This window comes from Calliopsis andreniformis, chromosome 2 (assembly GCF_051401765.1).
Source record: "Calliopsis andreniformis isolate RMS-2024a chromosome 2, iyCalAndr_principal, whole genome shotgun sequence".
Lineage (NCBI taxonomy): Eukaryota > Metazoa > Arthropoda > Insecta > Hymenoptera > Andrenidae > Calliopsis > Calliopsis andreniformis.
Genome location: NC_135063.1, coordinates 12,689,642 through 12,705,704, shown reverse-complemented (window position 1 = coordinate 12,705,704; position 16,063 = coordinate 12,689,642). Strand labels below are relative to the sequence as shown.

The window sequence follows — 16,063 nt, the reverse complement described above, 5'->3', positions numbered from 1 at the left end:
CTTTACAAGTGATGTAATATTTTACAAGACTGTTACCAATGATAATGTTTTCATAACTCCACAAAAATTTTTCTTATTTCTGTTCCATCTTCTGTACCTGTTCGTGCGCTCTATGTTCGTATGCTCTCACTGTTCGCAATTTTAGATTTTTTAGTAAGCAGCTTGTTTTTTCGTTTCACTATTTTCTTATCTTTGCTCACACACTGTTTTAATACTCCTAATTTTTTCTTCGCAGGCACCATGCTCTTTCTAATCCGTTTAGTTTGTTTCTCTTTATTTTCAGTTCGTTTACTTGTTTTGCCCATTTCGATTTCTGTATTCGTCTTTTCTTTTTTTTTACGTACATTTTTCTGCGGTTTTGCCTCAGAAATATTTACTGGAAGTTTTCTAAATTAAACGTGAAAAATTTTTGATTTATAAAATAAAGAATTTTGTGCTATAAGAAGCGAGAATTTTAAAAATGTTACCTCTTGTTTTCTTTATTGCGCACACGCTTGAACTTTGGTATAGTGGATATTTTTTCTCTAGCAGGAGCTTTACGCTCGAGCTTCCGTCTCTCCTTTTTACTATGCTTTTTCATAGCTAACATGTAATCAGGAACATCACATCCAGACTCTCGCATTACCGCGGCTATACTAAAGAATTAATATTATGCAGTGATAGTGCAATTATTTTACTAATCTAAGAAATGATTGTATTTACCTTCTCAAATTTGTAGTGTCTTGTTCGGTAAAGAAGGTAATCGCTTTTCCTCTATGTCCAGCTCTGCCAGTACGACCTATATTAGACAACCAATGTTTAGCATCTTGAAACACGTACTTCCATAGTGAATTAAAAAATACATACCAATTCTGTGTACGTAAGAAATAGCAGATGGTGGAAAATCGTAGTTAATGACAAGGTTTACACCTTTAAAGTCAATACCTCTTGCCATTAATTCTGTACATATCAATACCCATATCTTCCCTTCTCTGAAGCAACGAACAACATTGTCTCGCTAAAATAACAAACAAAAAAAATCGGAAAAGAAATATTCTGCTTACTAAATCTGATAAAATAAGTAAATTATTAACTAACTAAGAAGTACCTGCGTCTGTGTTCTATCAGCATGAATAACATCAACATTAATTCCATCATATATAAGTTCATTAAATAGTTCTTGAGCTCGTTCTTTACTTTGTACAAACACTAGTACAGGTGGCAGTACTCCCTTTATCAAATAGAATGGTGTAGTTTGTTTTTACATTATTCACAGTTATATATACACTATATCTTACCTTTTGAATGATATTTCTGAGCGCTACGAGTTTCCCTCTTTCTGCTCCTACAAATAGAAGTTCTTGTTCTACTAAATCAGTTGCAGCATTCCTAAAATAGGGAATAACGTTATAATTATGGTACTGAGTACGAATAAAAAAATATTATAAGCAGATACAAAGTAATTCGAACCTGTGACCAACGGTGACGGTTACAAGGCCCTTCAAGTTTTGTCGACACCACTTTGTTACTACAGGAGTATTAGTCGCGCTAAACATCGCTCTTCGCAAATTTTCATTTGTACATGCTTTCGATATTTCTTCTAATTGATCTCTAAAGCTCCGGGTTCCATCTTCAAACAGTTTATCTGCCTCATCTACAATTAGCCACTCAACGCTAAATAGAGTTAGTTTCATGTACTGTATTCAAATATAACTGAGAAACAAACATACAAAATATAAAAAATATTTAATACTTACTTGTTCAAAGAAATAGCTGGAGGATCTTGATTTAAAAGAAATATTATCCTTCTTGGAGTAGTAATTAGTATGTCTGTAAGATTAAATTACATTAATGGTCTTCATGAACTGAATTACATGTATATTTTATACTAACCAAATTTCTGTGAACTTTTAGGTCCATATTTGTTTAATGCCTGATTCACTTTGCTTATAATATGAACTCTGAAATCATATCCTTCACTAAGTCGTACACATTCTCTATATGTTTGTTTAGCTAATTCTCTTGTAGGACTTAAAATAACAGCTCTGAATCCTTTTTTCTGTGGTCCACCTAAATGGTGAATTATTGGCAATAAAAAAGCAGCTGTCTTTCCAGATCCTGTTGGAGCACAAGCTAATATTTGTCTTCCCTATAACAATTTTAATAAGTCAGATAAAAAATGAATGAAGTTTTTTTGTTATTATGAAAAGAAATAATTATTTTACTTGCAACATAACAGGCATAGCCTGCATCTGAATCGGTGTAGGATGTACATAGCCACAATTCATAACATTATTTATTAATTGTTCAGGTACATGATAGACTGTTGACAATTCTATAAATTTTGATATAGGTTCAACTACTCTATTACCTGTAACACTGATACGATGTTGATTTCGAAATTGATTAATCTGAAAAAAGAATACTAATCAGTTAATCTATAAAGCTATTTGATCTATAGTATCAAAATATTTAAAACCTTTTCTTGTTGTAGCTTCAATAGCTTGTCTTCAGTTAGAGATTCTTTACGTTTTTTAGACTTTACTTTACTTCCATCTTTAGGAACAGATATTCCATTAAGTAATATTAACTCATCAGTGTTTTCTGTTTCTTCATCAACTTCATTGTATTTCCTCTTCATTGGCAAACTTGAAGAATCTGGGCTATAGGATATGTCAGCATTTTTTCCCTCATTTTCAAGCGTATTTTCAGTTTTCTTTTTAGCAAGCTATTGTAAACAAAATATTCAGTAAACCACATAAAATCGCTGGAAATGAATATTTTTAAGACTACCTGAAATCTTTCTGCATCGGTTTGAAACCGCTTCTTGTCAAATTTTACGCCAGTAGAAAGCTTTCGAAAAAGTTCGTATGCATCCATTTTCAGTCCTTTTGTCTAATACAAATTGGTTTAATTTTAACGTCATACATGTGCTTCTTCTGTCAGATAACATAACCTTTAGAAGCGGGATCTTAGTTTTTTAAACACACATGTGTATAGAGAATTCTAGGAACTTCTCTGCAGTTGGCTATACAATGAGAAGTATCGCCCATATTCATGTCTAGAAGGCTGCCAATAGGAATGCAAAAATATTCAACGACCCCACCTGTTAAATCGTTAAAATAATGGTTAGCAGTTTCTATTTACCGTCGATTGAGGTAAACAGTAACCGATTTAATTCTTAATTTTAAAAATGTAAAGGATACTTAAGTAATTAACGATATTTTTATTTTTGAGCATTTGTATTTGTCTGTTGTTTAAATGTAGATTTTATTGAAAATACAAAACGATTCATCGCCCTTTCAATGACTCTAAAAGAAGAATTGGCAATCGTTTACATTAATTGATATCGGATGTTTGTTAAAATATATAAAATGAACGTAAGTAATACTTGATAGTATTTATTAAGATTTTGTTATAATGATATACACTTTCGTAATATAAAATTTAATCAAAGTTATATCTCATTATTCTTTGTAATATTTTGCTTAATTTTTTTCAGATCACTATGTAACATTATTATTTATTTTGTTTGTACATTTGTAAATACAAACGGTATGTTTGTTAATACAATTTTTTCTGATTGGTGCGCAAATAAATATTTTATTTTTTATCCACCCTAAACGAGAACCATTGTCAGAAGATATAAACGTATTTTGTTTAATATCTGTTTTCTTTAAATATATAATTCACATAATTTTTAGCAGATCTATTTAAAAAGTTAAAAATATGGAAGGTCATTCATATGTTTCATGTATAAAAATTAATGGAGTTCCTATTTTACCACCTATGGTATGCACATTAATTATATTACATATAATACTCACCATATAATGTTTATTCTATAACAAGATTCTATCATTTTCAGATGACTAAAGATATTAAAGAGGAAATGGCAAAGTATAAACTATTGGCCATAGATATAGAAAAAAAGTTAGCAACATTACATGCTGCTAAACAGTATCATACAGAAATAATGAAAAGAAGATATAGTGATTCACAGTATAAAAATAAAGTTTGTAATTCACAAGATAATCTAATTCCTTCTGAATGTAAAGATGTTCGTTCAAATGAAACTAATGTTACAACTATAGGTGATATATCACCAGAAACTTCTGAAAGTTCCAATGAAAACATAGATAAAATATCGCAGTCTAGCAAAAAGATAAGTACAGATTACAAATCTGAATATCAGATAAACCAAGCTTCTAATGCTGCCTCAAGACCAGGGTCAATAACTACCAGCATCGATGCAGATCCTTGTTTAAACGAAACAAATTCGACGAAATCGGATACTACGGAAATAATGTCAGAGATTTGGAAACCACAAGTGCCTAAAACTTTAGATATTGTTCCATTAACATTAAATAATCCTAGTTGCGAAAAAGATGGAAAATACCAAGAGAATGGTTTGAATACTGTAGAAAATACTCCAAAGTTAGTGCGCCAGGGTTCTTATGTATTAGATACACCAAGTCCTATACTGCTAGCACATATGCAAATGGAAATGGCCAGCTCGACATGTACTTCTTGCTCAGAATACGTTCCAACACCAAGTACAAACACGGCGCGTCGAAAAGAATGGAATATCGCACAAGCCAAAATTGAATGGGAGGACGAATCGAAAAGAAAAGAATTCATTTCGGCAGAATCTTTGGGACTGTTCTCCAAGCATAAAGGTACCAGTCACTCTAATACCAATCGCAAAATACGTAAATCAGTTTCGGTGCAAGCGAAACCTGAACCTACGTATGAAACATATCCATCCACGAGATCTGTTGATTGTATTCAGACAATGTTAGCCAACGAATATACAAGTAAAAATAATGTACAAATAAATCATAATAGAGGATTTGCCATGGACAGCCACAGTGAGAAGAAGCAGAGAAATCAGAAATGGAAAAAATGCAATAGCTTTTCCACTTTCCATTCGACGCATAAACGTGGCTGTTCTTTAGAAAACTTAAGTAGTGTTAATGTGCCACCTTCCAAATCTATCGAGCAGGATCAAATTTCCGCGAATAATAATTTTGCAAAACAGATTTCAAGATATACAGAGACAGAAGACTCTGTTCCCAAATTGAAGTCTTCCATTGCATCTGATAAGCTTTTAACAGTATACAGAAGAGTGCAAGAAATGCATAAGCAGCAAATGGCTGAACTATTATTTAGACAGCAGAGAGAACAAACATTACTACAGAAAGAGTTTGAAAAGCAGCAATTACTTTTATTGACTGAGATTAAAATGTCTTTTCCAGAACTTTCAGCTCCGTTGCTTTCTGAAAATATTTTGTCTACTACTTTTAGCCCAGTTACTCCTAATAATGAACAACCTCTTGAACATGTTGATCATAGTGTTAAAAATATTAAAAACTTAAGTAATAACTCACAGGAAGAGAACAAAGATGATCATTTACAAGACAATAATACGAGGATCATTTCGTGTCCGCTTGATTATATTTATCCAGCAACAGAACCATTGCCTAAGATTGATGATACTCTGGAAGAGAAAAAGGAAGCAGAGGTGCAACTAGATAATATAGGGAGTCACGAGAAGGAATTGATCGAAGAGAATTGCAGGTCTAAACGTTTGAGCGTTAGTCGACAGTTATTTCCTTTAGATAGTAAAACTACTCATGTACCGATTCCTGAAAAGGCATTATACAGCGCCAAACATGTAAGGACTTATTTTATAATTAGGTTTCGATTTAAAGTACTAGTGAACAATTTTTAAATAGTTTTCATACACGTACACATATATGTATATTTAGATAAAAGCAGTAAATGTGATCAATGCATATGTAAGAGGCTATTTAGTGCGTAGAATGATGCAAACAGAACGTGTAATTGCTTTGAAAAATACGTACAAGGAAGCTCTACACTGTATGCTTAAGCTTCACGTTGACGCACCTCTTAATCGATCAGAATTTAATTTCCTGCATCGTCTTCAGTTGCAGGTAAGACTATTTGGTAATATTGGCAGAAAGTTTAATAGTTCATGTAATCAAGTTTTGTTTCATTAGCTGCACAGATACAGTGTAGTGTAGTGTTTATTACCTTTTTTTCGTTTTCTTCATATTTTATAGTACTTAGCTATTAAATAAAACAGAGCAAATAATTTCTACTTGGTAAAGCCTGACTATGTTGTCGTTAATCTTTAAATGTGGCTTTTAAAAGAATAATCTTGAATAAGAAAATATTCAACAAGGCAATATTTAAAGAAAAATTTTATGATTTCTAAAAGTGCGACGCAGCTTCTATGAATATAGTGGAGTTATTTGCCCAAAGTCCCAAGAAAAGAATGCAAGTAATAGCGCAAGATCGTGAAATCAAGCAATCTCGCATAGAACGTCCGACGTCTGCCAGATCGTATTCATTTGCAACTCAGCGGACCTTAGCAAGGAAAAAACTCAAGGAGTATGACTCTGCATAGTATAATTTACTTCGTTTTTCATAGAAAATTCGACAAATGCTTAACATGTAGTTTTCTGTCAGAGTAAAATAAATTATTTCATTATTTGCTGTTACTGTTGCCTTAAGTAAGTTTATTATTGTATTATAGTTTCGTAGATTAGTTTCGCATAATTCACGATTATCTCTGCGCAGCAATACTTTGCGTTCTAAACAGTTAGATAGCTTCTTTTCGTGACGAGAGAAACTTAATCACGAACTTTTGTAAATGCATTGTTTTTATTTTTGTAGTACAAGAACGCTGAAAGTTTCTATTTTTTAACGATTTATTTCTTGTTTTTTTTTGTCCTCTTACCAGGATGGAAGAGTATCAACCATCTTCGTTCGCTCGTTCATGCTCGTCTAGGTCTAGGTGTCAGACTTGGACCTCCGATGTTAAAGAAAAACTTATCTCTCCAAATGTTTTATGTAAGCTATTATTTTTTAACGTGTAGATTAGTTTAATCATTGCAATGTATGGCTATTAAAAACTAAGTATTCGAAACATACACAGATATGTTTAAAAAATAAAGGAAATGGATACAGGCTGCTCTAAGAAAAAAAACACGCTAAATATGGGTTTGTAGATCCTGTGTAACTCATAATGTATCTATGACATTTTTCAAATTCCAGATAACAGTATTAAAAGAAGTACTAGTGCTGGGGCTGTACGGAAACCATGGCGGTGAAACTGTAAATAGTGCCTTCTATTGTCCTAATTTTATTGCATATGCATAAAAATCAAAATATGTAAACACACGCTCTGTGCCTCAATTTTTAATAAAATTGTTTCATATAAAAATAAGACGGTATAATTTTTAATCAGAAAAGGAAAAAAATGACAAAAGCTAGCTAGTTCGTTCCAAGTTCACAAGACTCTAAACATGCAACACTACAAAATAAGCATTGATTCGACCCATATTACATTTAGGCCGGCGAACCTACACTATTCTAAAAAGAACTGTTTGATATCATCGATTGTTCGATACCAACAACAGGACAAGCAGCAACTCTGCATTCGAATCGTCACAGAAATAATACCACCCGACAAACGCACGAAACTACTCCTGAATTATGCATTTACTTCTTCGATTTTCCACGTAAGCACACGCTCAATTTTACCTCGGCAACTATACCTCAGGTCTGAACAGAATTTATTTGAAATAAAATAATTTGACATAAGAGTTTGTTAAACTGAATTAATTACTAAACGTAGAATTCGGAACCTTTTACAATATAATCATATTTGCCTTCAAAATTGTTTACTTAAAAAAAGGAAAAATACAATTATTTCTTTCTTCAAATAGTTTAATAAAAACTCATCTGCATTGAGTATTTGAGGAATTATTTAAAATATTTCACCAAACGAGGCAAAATAAAAAATTATTCTATTTTAAGCTCAAATAACGAAATAGTCTAAAGAAAAATCGTTTGTCTGATCAAAAAAACTGACACCTGATTGTGTCAAATAACATCCAGATTAACTCCAGATTATTTGAATAACGATTTTTCAAATTTACTTCATTAATGCCCAAGCCTGCCCGCAACCCCATCCACACATGCGCCTGTTGTCCATCCACCCGTACACCAGCCGTGCATAGACGCGAGGCGTTCGCAGTTCCAGGCTCGCCAGCGTCGCGTATTTCCGCATCGTAAATCCTTCGAGTGCTGCAGATGGAAATACACATTTAAACAATCATTGCAAACTGTGAACGCCCAGTGGCGTCGCAAATATGATCAACAGATGCGAGCAGAGGATTTTCGCGCATTTCGCCTGTCAAGAATTCTTATTCCCCCGCTCGAAGGGCTAGACATTCTGATCTAAACATCGGAGCCTGACGAACGATGCTGCCGCGCGACGCCTTGGGTGGACGTCGCTGCGACGGATCGTTACGTTTCCGCGGGAGCGAGGAACAAACTCCCCTCGTCGTAATGCGCCGCTGATAAACGTGGACACTAATGACGATGACGATCGGGACTTGTGCGCTTCTGCGAAATGGAAACTCGGGCCAGCTTCCACCGGATGGACGAGGGGAGATAAAAGACGGTGATATGTGCATCAGCTTCAGCTGTGCAGTGGCCAGGAGTGTTGCGATATTCGCTGAGCTCGGGACTGTGAATCGAGGACTGAGTTCAGGGTACGTATCCAACTGAGGGATTTTTTGGACACTTGCTCTTGAGAGTATACTTCAATTGTGTGTCGAGTAGACACTTAGGGCACGTGTACACCTGGCAAGGAAGACAGTTGATAATTGAATTGTATGAAATGTTTGGAGTAGCGAGGGTGAATTCAACAGTTTTTCAAAAATTCAGTTTCTTTATGGATTCGATTTATGGTAACAGACATTCTTATTACTGTTCCAAACGTCTTATATAGATTTTGTTGTATTAACTCGGAGGGTGTACCGCATAATTTTGAATAGATACGTGGCACAATTTCAAGGATACATCTTTTCTAAATTTATGACGAGTTGAATTAGCGATGCTTCAAGGCGCAAAGCATTTTTAACCGATGGCACACAGTATTCAAGGTGCTCTTAAAAGCAACCAGCGCCAAGAACTCTCAGATGGACAGAAGTATGTATTTTTGATAAACTTCTCTGGTGGCTGACCTGAGATAATTATATTTATTATATTTATTATTCAGTGGAAACGTACCCTTAGGTGCGATGATACGCGTGTATTGGTATACCAGGAAAACTTGAGGCCTGGTTACCTATATCTAGCCTTGCCTGGTATACCTATACGGTGACCAACACAGTGAAAAAATCGTTTCCACGTTGCCGATCGCAAGGTAAACGGATTGTTGCTGAACGATGGAAGCCACCAGACACAGTGTGGATCGATCCTTCGCGTGGATCGTCGGCGTACAGTTTCCTGTGTGATGCGACAATCAGAGGCAAAAATATGTGTTAGCAATGTGAATGAGATATCAGCTCAGGCAGTGATTGTTGAACGTCTATCATGTGTTCTTTTTTTATTGTGAAAGAAGCCGTGTTTAGACAACTTTTTTTGTAACCTGACTGACAAATCATTGAGAGTCGCTGATGTAAACAAAATCTCAATAAAAATACTTCGATTGTTCCGATGACATAAAGTATCGAAATCGAAGAAGACCAAGTACATTAGCTTAGTATGCGTTTTAGAACATTTGCGAATTGAGCATCAGTTTAGGAGTCATAGACAAATTGAAAAATTAAACCCAAAATGTACTTGGCGCGAGTCTTTACCGAGACTTAATTTGAATCGAATGTAAACCTTGTAAATAATCTATTTCAGATTGATCTATTCAGCTGTCTAAACAAAAGTTGCTTAAATTGGTGGTTGATCACTTTGGAGCAGTGCACCGATTTTATAATAGAAATATGAATGTTAGCTTCAGGAAGTTATTCTATTCGTAGATTAGGAAGAAGATTTTGTGTCAATACTGTGTTAGAAGTTTGAGAAGTCTGTTCTTCTTGTGACTTTTATAACAGAACTGTTTCATTCGACACTTTGAGAGTAATTCATACGTTCTTGTTTCGCTTCTGCTTTGCCACAGGTGAAAATGAAAAGAAATTTAAATAAAGACTCATTTCTTTTTAAGCTTTGCCTTCAGAATACAAATTCGTTGTCAGTAATCTACTCATGAATGTATGATGAGTGAATGTTATATTTTCATACATCGTTATAATTGTTATCAGTGTGTTCGTGGCAAAGCCATCGCGGGAAAATGAAGAAAAGGTTGGCGTTGTGCTTCAGCTGTGCCATTGTGCTAATCTTCATTGTGATTTCGACGGATAATGATTTTATTGAACACATATCCCCCTTCGTTGACGAAAATGTCTTAAATGATATCTCGTGCTACGAGGAAACGAACTCTAGAGGCTTTCCTGAATTTGATCCAGAATCAGGTACGTTCCTCTAGAATTACATAGTTAAATGTTTCGAATCTCTTGTTAGTTTTCCTTTAAAATATACTGTACAATATACAAACAAGTGATTCCAAAACTTCAACTGATAGTTTAAATTATAAATCAGTTTTTCTGCTTTCTTGTAAAATATTATTTTTATCGCACACGTGAAAATGGAACAAGGATATCGGTATATTTCTATCAAGTTCGTAGAGATAGAGGATGGTCACGAGACTATCATGCAAAGGAGAAACGCCGTCAAAATACATGGTTTTCCCTTCCATTAAAAGCGACCAAGGGGAAAACCAGGAGTAAATTTATCGCAGAAAGCGATCGATGAAGTACATGCATCCCCTGATTTCCGTAGCCGTGTAAAGGGACAACTTTGAATACGAAACGAGTGAAGGTGCTTAGGGGTCTTCATTAGGGAGTGTCACGTGTCTGACCATTTGCGGTTCCTCAGGCGCTGCACGATAATAGCTGAAACGCGGGAGGGTTCGACAGTTATTACAAAGAGAAGAATAAACGTGCACATAATTATTTCAACTGGTTCGATAAACTGAACTCAAAATGTCTCCACTCCACTCCACTGTGTCTCCTTTTTTTCTTTCTAGAAACCGACAAACCGATAGCAGATAGGAACATTTTCTTCCACGAAACGTCCTGCTTCGACGAAGGTGGTTTGGTCCTGAATTCTCGTCAGGCTTGTGCCGTGGAATCCGCAGCGAAAATGAATCCAAACATGAAAGTCTATCTTTTGATCGTGTCCCCTTCGGAAATCTCGAATCAGTCGAGGGAGATTTTTAACCAACTGCAGAGCTACTCGAATATCAGGATAAGGCATATATATGCGGAGAGTTACGTGAAGAAAACGCCTCTAGAGTGGTGGTACAAGAGTGGCGTGCTAAAGAGAAGTGAGTGGCCACGAAGTCACATGTCGGATATACTTAGGTATCTAACGCTGTGGAAGTATGGAGGAATATATTTAGATCTGGACGTCGTCGTCACCGCGTGAGTTCTTTTTTTGATAGTAGTAATATAGAGAGGGCAGTCTAACAGACCCTGGAAGTAAATGGACTTAAAAGTTCTGAATTTTTACGATCCTGTAAGATAAGGGATCTCATATCCCTGTTACTGTCTGCTGACTTTTTATTTTTACATAGATATAACAAGATGTAATACTAACAAACTGAAAATATATATTTTTTTTAATAAAATCAAATAATGGTACATCTTGTTATGCATACATGAAAAGAAGATACGCAGTAATTACTTAGCACACACTAATTAACAGTCCTATCTTTACCACCTTATGTTTGCAATATCTTCTCAAAAATTAATCTTTTCTTTTATCAGATCCCTCGAGCGCTTAAAGAATTTCGCTGGGGCCGAAGACTGGGACGATGTTGCTGCAGGTGTGATGGGATTTGATGTATCACCGCTAGGTCGTCGTGTGATTCACGCCTGTATTCGTGACCTGAAGAAAAATTTCCGCGGTGATATCTGGGGCAACAATGGACCTGGAGTTATCACTAGGACCTTGCAGAAAGTTTGCTCCACGAAAAAAGTAAGAGTTTTGCAGGGCCTCGATGTATCAACTTCCAATGAATTCGATCTGAAACTGAAGTGAACCCCGAAAACGATAAAACCTTTGGTTTTCCATGTAGAATTATGATCCTAAAAGAAGTACCAGCCTTAAAAAATGTTTCAAACTAGTTTTCCATGTAGAACTATATTTCTAAAGGAGACGTCTAACTTTGGAAAGTGTTTAAAACGTTTACACTTTTCTGCTAGACTCGAGACATGACTACCACTCGCTGCCAGGGGTTCAAAGTGTTCCCTCCCTCAGCGTTCTACCCTGTTCACTATAAAAAGTGGAAGATGTACTTCGAGACCACGGACAAGAACGTAACGATGAAGATGGTGGAGAAAGCCATGGCCATCCACGTCTGGAACAAGCTGAGTAAATCTAAAGAGGTCAGAGTGGACAGCGACGTTCCTTACGCCGTCATCGCGAGGAAGCATTGCCCGAAAGTATTTAACAACTGTGGGAAAGTATTCTAGTGAACACTGAGAAACGAGGTACTGTGATCTCCCGTGACGCGCTTTGTGTATATTTTTCTCTTTTTAACTGCAAACTCTGTGCTATCACGCACAACCACGCGGACTCCTTTTTGATATTGTATGATACAATAACTACTCGATATTTTTGCGCAAAGTTAGTGGAACAGAGACCACAGTGGTCGCTGGGACTGAATTAGCGAGGTACAAAACTTGTCGAGTAACTCAAGACCACGACAATACGTAAAAGCAAGAGGAAACGAAAGTAATAAGAGAAACGTATCTACGGGTACAGATACAAGAGGATATTCTTTAGAGGCCATCAATGTCTTCGCTCATTTGCTGAGGTGACCATAAGTTTTTGTAAAAGCGCCGCGAAACTTTAAAGAAGAGCTTTGTTACTTTTTACTAGTAAGCGTGACATACAGAATATTCAAAGCTATGTAAACGTATTGCGAGACTAGCTAACAATTTTGCGAAACGCGATTACGATAAGGGTAAGAATATACAATTATCGCGATTGCGTTGTGTTGAGCTGTAAAAGAGGTTTAACCTTACAGGTATAAATCTTATGCTATTACGTTATTAGATAAGCAAAACGCGAACACACTATGAAAATGCAAACATTTTCTTGTCGTCTTATTGTGCAATCCCGCGGCACGTGGTTCGCAATGGAATCTCAGCTTTAGCGATACCATATTACTTTAACAATAACAGCAACTTGAGTAATACGTACAGCTTTGTCTTTTTTATTTTATGAGAAACGGAAACAGCGATACCCAGATATGTATTATATACAGAAGTCTGAGAAATTATCGAAACAGCACTGTACATACATAGAAGTCAAGAAAAAATTGTAGAGTCTATACAAAGAACTCTTCAAATATAAACTGCAACTTATTTGAATAATGTAGACAAAATTATTTATTAAATTGTAAATAATCAATATTATCCATTCCTGTTCTCTTTATTTATATTATTTTATTTGTTTATTTAATCATTTTCTTCTAAGCTCGTAAATAGTTTCTTACATTTCTTGGAAAATTATACTTGTTTGAATTGTGATACTTTCGAAATAAATGTACGATATGATGAGCGCATAACTCGAAGTCGAATGGTTGTATCATATGCGATTAACACACGTGTAATCATATCCGAAGATATACAAGTTTACGAATCTATGCTCAAGTTATGATGATTGTTGACGGTACAATAAGATTTTATTAGTGTTATCGAAATTAACGTAGCAAGTTCGTACCGAGATCTCACTTTAATGCATTATACGAACGTTTGTATTGAAACGACTGCGAAGATTTTGTTACGCTTCGCTCACGACACATAGATATAATTTAGCATTGTAAGGTGTGAAACGTACTGCACTGGTGCAATAAATTTTTCGATACATTCGCTTTTTATATTCCTAGCGGCATTCACTGATTATCAGAACCCAACGTATCAATTTTATTTAAACACCTAGGTCTATTGTTAAGCTGTATAATATGTAATAACGTGTGTTGTTAAATCGGATTCTATTGGCAATATTGTGTTATAAATAACGTTTCTGCGGCTACAGCACGCATGAAAAGAGTCTCGAACGTATACAAGATGTTTCAGAATTACAGATAGTAAATTACAATTGTAAAAGACAGTATAAAGTTCTTTACCTATGTCTTGAATCTATAATTCTGATACAACTTGTAGGTAAGTTTCCAGACTGACTGATATCACAGATATGGAATGCATATCATGGCAAATGAAATGATCTATAACGTACAAATTGTGAAGACCTCAGCTGTGAGGTATAGTCATTTTGGAAACTGTTGATGTTCTGTCAAGATTGTGCATATCGCTCATTTACTGCAATAACATAAGAAAAAAATCATAGTTTTTCAGGAAAATGAATTAATATCTTTATTTAGAACAAAAATTCTACTTTTTATAATAATAGTTGAAATTTTTGAGTCATTATCGCAGCAAATGAGCGATATAAGTGTAAGTACATTGCAAGTGAGTGTTATATTTATACTGTGATAGTCCTCTATTGTTACTGTATCAGTTTTAGTCCCTCATCTTGTAATAAAGATTACTTGCGGTGTTGGCAAAGTTGTAACAACCCATAAAAGGACTGCGAAAGCCTTAAGAAGGAAGTTTCTCGTTCCATCAACTTATGAGGGAAGGATCTATCGATAAATTGATTAAGATGACGAAAGAAAATTCACAGAAACATACAATTATACTGTGGGTAATTGGTAACGTATGACCTGTTGCATAATAGTTGTCATTAAAACGAAATATTGAATTGAGTAAACTGCGCTGGCAGATATTTCTGAGACGGAAGTATCTTATTTAAACACCGATGCAATAAGTAATATGAAAATTCATATCGTGCTAATTGTAAGCTTTCAATTGGTTACAAATTTCGACGTAATTTTTAATGGAAACGTTTGCTGGAAAATATTGTAAACGAGAAGCGTCTAATGGCTTCTATAGCAAATAGTTTCTACGTGAAAGATATGTATTTAATTTCTAAATAAAAATTTGTTACGAAGGAAAATGAACGAAAAGAGAACATATTTTTTCATAATGCTTTCAAAGAACTGCGCTGAAAAATAAAGATATCTTGAGTATAGTTACATGTGTAATAAAAATGCCAGAGTCTAAAATAATTAAGTCAGTCTGGTGACTCACGACCATATGATTACATAAGTACTGACGTACTTGGAACAATTAATAGTTGATTTTTCTCTTGTTTTACCTTGTCTTGATTAATATTTTCTAGTTTTCATCGAAAATGTAAAAAAAATAGTCTCTTTTTTACGTGAAATATTTGTTAAAAAATGAATGTACTTAATAAATCGATACTATGTGGATGAATTTTATATCTGAACTGTCAAATTAATTCGAGAATTTCAAACTCTATTTGAAGTAGCAAACAATGAATTACAACAATTCGAGAAATTACGAACATTTTTCATAGACAGTGCAACAAATCAACCCTTTTCTGTTCTCAAAAGCAGACCCAGCGAAGGGGAACTCACCCTCTTTTGAAGGGAGCGTGGGTGAGTCTCATTTAGGGTGTCATCAACCCCTCATCCCTACATTACACAGACAAAAAGGGGCTTCAGAAATAGTAGTGTGTAGAGAGAGGGTGATCAGCTACAGGGGAAAATTTTAAGAATAATTCTAAGCCTAAAAATAAGACGAAAATTATTCTCTAAATAGTATAATATATACTTTACACATTTTATATATTTTTCCTATAATATCTGTTCTATATTTTTCGATAAATTCAAGTTTCCCTTAGGTACGTGAATATTCGAAAAAATCCATCTAATTATAAGAGTTAGAAAATCGGTAAGACCGCCTGAAACTTGGCAAACCACCTAACACCGCTGCAAGCATGAATTTTGTAGTAGGAATCAAGCATTAAGGGGCAGTTGCTGCCGCAGCTACTGGCCATCAGGTGACGCAGAATTTAATTTTTAAATATCTACATATAATTACAGTCAGAGAAATTGTAGGTTAACTTACATGCTGGTAGCTCATTCTGATCTCCCTAAAGATTTCCATTTCCTACACATGAAACTTTTCCTGTATTAACTAATCATATAAGTTAATTTAAGAAAAGTTATGACGAATTCATGGAAAAACAGAAGAGTCCAGAGGCCTCTAGTGGCGCC

General features: G+C 34.9%; 3 protein-coding genes across 11 annotated transcripts; 2 read left to right on the top strand and 1 right to left on the bottom strand.

The window, feature by feature from the left end:
• Nucleotides 1–110: 110 nt before the first annotated feature.
• Nucleotides 111–15,929, bottom strand: Ais (DExD-box helicase 52). Of its 3 annotated transcripts, XM_076392833.1 has the most exons (13): nucleotides 15,915–15,929; nucleotides 2,773–3,085; nucleotides 2,459–2,707; nucleotides 2,205–2,390; nucleotides 1,873–2,128; nucleotides 1,737–1,809; nucleotides 1,450–1,653; nucleotides 1,278–1,368; nucleotides 1,088–1,210; nucleotides 847–997; nucleotides 703–778; nucleotides 468–635; nucleotides 111–387 (listed from the first exon to the last, which is right to left on the bottom strand). In XM_076392833.1, the coding sequence occupies exons 2-13, from the start codon at nucleotides 2,857–2,859 to the stop codon at nucleotides 111–113; spliced, it is 1,941 nt and encodes a 646-aa protein (XP_076248948.1). In that variant the 5' UTR covers nucleotides 2,860–3,085; nucleotides 15,915–15,929. The 3 variants fall into 3 exon arrangements, with proteins under 3 accessions (XP_076248948.1, XP_076248950.1, XP_076248949.1); XM_076392835.1 differs by lacking the exons at nucleotides 2,773–3,085; nucleotides 15,915–15,929 and having other exon boundaries at nucleotides 2,205–2,231; nucleotides 2,351–2,390; nucleotides 2,459–2,505; XM_076392834.1 differs by lacking the exon at nucleotides 111–387 and having other exon boundaries at nucleotides 476–630.
• On the top strand, nucleotides 3,329–7,482 carry LOC143188509 (uncharacterized). 5 transcript variants are annotated; one of them, XM_076392825.1, is made up of 6 exons: nucleotides 3,329–3,359; nucleotides 3,848–5,656; nucleotides 5,751–5,936; nucleotides 6,224–6,396; nucleotides 6,749–6,858; nucleotides 7,063–7,468. In XM_076392825.1, the coding sequence occupies exons 1-6, from the start codon at nucleotides 3,333–3,335 to the stop codon at nucleotides 7,116–7,118; spliced, it is 2,361 nt and encodes a 786-aa protein (XP_076248940.1). In that variant the 5' UTR covers nucleotides 3,329–3,332; the 3' UTR covers nucleotides 7,119–7,468. The 5 variants fall into 5 exon arrangements, 3 of the variants coding, with proteins under 3 accessions (XP_076248940.1, XP_076248939.1, XP_076248941.1); XM_076392824.1 differs by lacking the exon at nucleotides 3,329–3,359 and adding an exon at nucleotides 3,652–3,771; XR_013003537.1 differs by lacking the exons at nucleotides 3,329–3,359; nucleotides 6,224–6,396 and adding an exon at nucleotides 3,652–3,771 and having other exon boundaries at nucleotides 7,063–7,473.
• LOC143188519 (lactosylceramide 4-alpha-galactosyltransferase-like) lies at nucleotides 8,059–15,251 on the top strand. 3 transcript variants are annotated; one of them, XM_076392847.1, is made up of 6 exons: nucleotides 8,059–8,567; nucleotides 10,113–10,322; nucleotides 10,937–11,333; nucleotides 11,679–11,889; nucleotides 12,117–12,404; nucleotides 12,542–15,251. In XM_076392847.1, exons 2-5 carry the CDS (start codon nucleotides 10,142–10,144, stop codon nucleotides 12,384–12,386), a joined length of 1,059 nt encoding a protein of 352 aa, XP_076248962.1. In that variant the 5' UTR covers nucleotides 8,059–8,567; nucleotides 10,113–10,141; the 3' UTR covers nucleotides 12,387–12,404; nucleotides 12,542–15,251. The 3 variants fall into 3 exon arrangements, with proteins under 3 accessions (XP_076248962.1, XP_076248960.1, XP_076248961.1); XM_076392845.1 differs by having other exon boundaries at nucleotides 12,117–15,251; XM_076392846.1 differs by lacking the exon at nucleotides 8,059–8,567 and having other exon boundaries at nucleotides 9,869–10,322; nucleotides 12,117–15,251.
• Nucleotides 15,930–16,063: the final 134 nt, after the last annotated feature.